The sequence below is a fragment of the Borostomias antarcticus genome (assembly GCF_949987555.1).
Source record: "Borostomias antarcticus genome assembly, chromosome: 1".
Taxonomy (NCBI): domain Eukaryota; kingdom Metazoa; phylum Chordata; class Actinopteri; order Stomiiformes; family Stomiidae; genus Borostomias; species Borostomias antarcticus.
In genome coordinates this window covers 25,303,072-25,308,071 of record NC_140234.1, presented here as the reverse complement: position 1 = coordinate 25,308,071, position 5,000 = coordinate 25,303,072, and the positions used below count along the sequence as shown (strand labels likewise).

General features: G+C 42.5%; 1 protein-coding gene across 1 annotated transcript in view; it reads right to left on the bottom strand.

The window, feature by feature from the left end:
• Positions 1–5,000, bottom strand: part of LOC311321260 (amyloid-beta A4 precursor protein-binding family B member 3-like) — a gene marked incomplete at both ends in the record, with an annotated part of 23,849 nt that overhangs the window by 9,163 nt on the left and 9,686 nt on the right. The window contains 2 exon segments of the mRNA XM_084453205.1: positions 3,614–3,665; positions 4,831–4,884. Of these exon segments, the coding sequence (XP_084309331.1) occupies positions 3,614–3,665; positions 4,831–4,884 (106 nt within the window).

Sequence of the window (5,000 nt, the reverse complement as noted above, 5' to 3'; positions counted from 1 at the left end):
AGTACAATTGAATATCTTCTGCGTAACAATGGTATGAAATGGCTTCAAATTTTCTGATAATGAGGCCAAAAGGAAGCATGTACAGAGAGAACAGAATCGGACCTAAAACCGATCCCTGGGGCACCCCACAGGATAGAGAGGTGGACTCAGACATGTGAGGCCCAACAGCCACAGAGAAACTTCTACCTGAGAGATCTGAGGTAAACCGATTGAGGGTCCTTTCTGAGACGCCCACCCACTCTCTAAGCCTGTGTAGCAAGATGCGCTGATCCACAGTACCGACAGCTACACTGAGATCAAGCAGCACCAGGACAGAACATTCGCCAGCGTCAGAGGACATCATGATATCATTTGAGACTCTTGAGCTGTCTCTCTAGAATCTTTCTGATGAAAGCTGGACTGTAATTCATCAAAAAATATTGTGGTTATTCAAGGAAACAGTGAGCTGATTAGCAACAACTTTTACTAAAATCTTAACTATTTAGAATCAATATATATAAATAGTATAATTTATACATAAAGGGCAGCTTTAGAAATAGGCTGACAGTTGCTAGGTAGAGAGGGGTCCAGATTAGGCTTTTTAAGGAGAGGCTGAACAACAGCCTGTTTAAAATAGGAGGGAACACAGCCAGAAACCAGGGAGCTATTAATAATAGAGACAATAAGGGCCGATGCAGCTGATTACATCTTTCAGCAGAGGCAGAGTGAGATGAGAGAGTAAGCTATTGTAAGGCCTGGAGATTTTCATACTGCTCACTAGCTCAGTTAAATGTTGCAGGGAGATGGGCAAGGAACATTCCAGAATTGACTGCCGGTTAGGACAGACAGGAAGGGGGAGGTGGAAGCGATTATGCTCGATCTAACACTGGCAGCCTTGTCCACAAAAAACGAGAGGAAATGATTGCAGTCATCAGAGAACATGGGTACAGCAGGCGGTAGGGGACAATATTCTTTATAGTGTGAAAAAGGACTTTGGGATTTCCCTTACTTGAGAAGATAAGATTTGTGAAATTAGGAAGCCCTCGCCATCTTGACCATAGTGTTGAATTGGGTGAAAAGTTTTTAAATTGCAATGTTTCGATCCCAATGGATCTTCATCAGGTCAGGATCAGGTAACCTTAAGATCGAAACATTGCTCAATAAAGAGGTATTTTAACTACAGCCGGTGTGCAGGTTTCTAGTCATAGGTCATAGTTTTTAGGTGTATACCTAACAACTATGACCCATTGCCTGATGTGTGTATTATATCTCTTAAAACAGTTTCTGTGCACCACAGCTAGACCAACTCCTGTGAGGATCAGAAAGTCCAGGTCTTTGGAGATGAAAAAGTAATTTAATAAAAAGTGTTATCGGTGATGGAGCGAGCGTTTAATAACGCTAGCCAGATAAGAAAAGGTAGGAGGATAAGACTTTAATAATCCCTGGGGGGAATGTCCGAGTGACAGAACTAAAGAGGCAGGGGAGACCGGGGACAATTGTAACAATTTTTGGTTTTGATGTCATTACTCAAAAACCTCTTGAACTATTTGGATACAACTTTTATGTAGGTAAGTTGTATCTGTGTTCTACTTGTTAACAGTCAACAAATGTTTTTACAAGCAATGCTAGAGTCACAATATTGATTGAAACACTAGAAGTCAAATGTTACATTTGCCCCCACGTCCAGGGGCAATTGTAACAGCATATGGGGGCAATTGTAACAACACACATAATACCTTTATATAAATACCAAGGACCACAATAAACTAATTCTGACACTGCCTACACTGTAAAATGTGTCAAAAAGAATTTGGGTAACACTTTACATTAAGTGTGCATTAACTACTATGTAGGCTAACTACTATGTAACTACATAGTAGTAAATGCATTTATTACATAGTAGTTACTAGTATTACTATGTAAATACTATATATACCATGTAAATACTATAGTGTTATTACACTACAAGTCTTACTTGCTGACTTATAGTGTAGTTACACTATAGTATTTACATGGTATATATAGTATTTACATAATTACTAGTAACTACTATGTAATAAATGCATTTACTGTAGTTACATAGTAGTTAATGCACACTTAAGGTGAAGTGTAACCAGAATTTCTATATAAACATTTAATCTGAACACAACACTTTTCTGACTATTTAGAAAAAGAACAATCTATTTTGATGCCACACATGATATAAGCTAGTTAATAGCGTTACAATTGCCCCCAACTGTACCACCCATGACACAAGCTACCCTGGTAGCTACAGTAGAAACAACAGAGCTAACACAAATATCAAATGTCAACAGACAACAGAATAGTCATCAAAACTAGACAGATTTAAATTCATAGCTATTAAAGGTTAAGACACTATGAGGAAAATACTGTAGTTGAAAATATTTACTTTCATACCTCAAAAATGAATCTTGGCAGAAAAAGTATGAGATATCAATTTGTCCTTTGGCAGGCAGAGAGGGATCATCACAGAGCATGTGCATAATGAGTTTCATGGTTCTATCTCATTTCTGATTAGTGTAATTTGAGATGTTACAATTGCCCCTTGTTACAATTGCCCCTGGTCTCCCCCACTGAATACAGAATCAAGTCAAATATACACACAGTACAGTTGATACATAGTGTACATACAGTAGTATAATAATAACAATAGACAAGTGAAGCATACAAATAAATACAAATAATAGAGATATAAAAACTAGTCAATGTAAAGTGACAAAGGGGCAGGGGGTTCCGTGTCCAAGAGGGAAGGAGAGGAGAAGAGAGGTGGAGAGGAGGGCAGGGGAGAGGAGGGGAGAGGAGGGGAGAGGAGGACAGAGGAGGAGAGAAGAGGAGAGGACGAGTCTAACTACTGTAGGACTATAAAGCCTAATTTATGCTTCTTGAAAACTGTCGCTCGACATGTCGCTTGATAAAAAAGTGTCGCTCGACATATTACATTTATGCTTCGGGCGACACTTTGCGTCGTCTCTATGGAAACAATCAGCCACGCGCTTGTCATTCTGTTGCGCGTTTGTTGTCATTCTGAGAGAAGCGGCTTTCTGAGGGAAAGAGTTTAATCTGAGGTAAAGAGGTTATTCAGAGAGCACCTCAGAGAGGTTTTCATTGTGTTTTGTTTTCACTCTTTTCCGCAGTACTTGGGCATCTGTGAAGGGGCAGGGATGAACTGTATAGATGGGGATATCTCCCGCTCCTCACAAGCTCGGAGAGACGTTCCTCTACTCCTTGACAGCCTAACGTCAAATGACAGCCAAAACTAAAACAAGGCTGTGGAACAAGCATATCCATGGCAACACACAAGCCTTCTATCTAGCTATCCAATCACACTTGAGCGACAATAGTGACGGAGTCAGCGACATTAGAAAAATCAGTTGGTGTGCGACAGCCCTCGGCGACACTTTTTTTTCATTAAATGGCGTCAAAAGTGTTGAGCCATGACATTTAATGGATGCTGGATATTTACTGGAGTGTATCGGCCCTCCAGGAGCTGCTCTAGCTTGATCAGACCACAACACACACACACACACACATCGATCAGGGCTCTGTGTATCACAGGGCAAGTTTAACTCCTGAGGAGCTGGTGTATCTTACTGGGACCAGTTTGGCGGTGTACCTTGGAGTTGGGGTCCATACTGGTGCAGAAGTAGTCATCTTGCCAGGGCAACCTGAGACCCAGAGACAACACTACCATTAGAGGACAGCAGGGAGCACACTGACACAAGGACACACACACAGTACACACTGACACAAGGACACACACACAGTACACACTGACAGCAGGACACACACACAGTACACACTGACAGCAGGACACACATACTGACACCACGCATACAAAAACACACACACACACACACACACACAAACACACACACACACACATACACACACACACACACACACACACACATAGACACACACATACACACAAACACACACACATACACACATATACACACACACACACATATGCACACTGCCGCACCCTGCTGCAGCACAGTCAGCTGTGTTGATTGGTCAGCCTCTGGTACACCAGGACAGAGTGACCCTGGAGGACGAGCCAAGACCCCCCACCCCACCCTCCCACCCCCATGAGTCAGCCAGGCTCACAGCCTCGATGAGGAGGAGGAGGAGGAGGAGAACCTCTACCTCCTCACATGCTCACCCTGCAACAATCTGCCCGCAATGAAACCGGATTCTCCATGATTCTGCCTTGCCTGTTCATGGTTCACTTCCAAAATGAAAACCACAGTAATCTGGCCAAACATGCCACAGGTAATGTCTATCCACGGGTAATGTCTATCCACAGGTAATGTCTATCCACGGGTAATGTCTATCCACAGGTAATGTCTATCCACAGGTAATGTCTATCCACAGGTAATGTATATCCATAGATAATGTATATCCACAGGTAATGTCTATACAGAGGTAATGTATATCCATATATAATGTCTATCCACAGATTATGCTCCAATATGGAAAGTGTATCTCTCTCCGTCATCGTTGGGATGACCAACCCTGCTACTACCGAGAGCATATGGTGTGTGTGTGTGTGTGTGTGTGTGTGTGTGTGTGTGTGTGTGTGTGCTTGTTAGAGGGACTTGAAAGGTTATGGCTCGATGGAGAATGATGACATTTAGCAGACCAATGAAATCCTAATCCATAATTATTATTTTTTTACTAACACTCTCTCTCTCTCTCTGTCTCTCTCTTTCTATCTCTTAATCAATCACAATCACAGCCCTCACCAACTCGCACAGCAAGACCCAGGTTAGGACACGTTGCTGGACACACACACGCGCACACACACACACACACATCTGTACATACCTGTCATTGATGGAAGATACAGGTCTCTCTATTAGTCTGGGTCTGGAGCCACGTCTGCCCTCAATATCCACATTCTGGAGAGGGCACACAAACACACACAAGCGCACACACACACACACAAGCGCACACACACACACACACACACACAAGCGCACACACACACACACAAG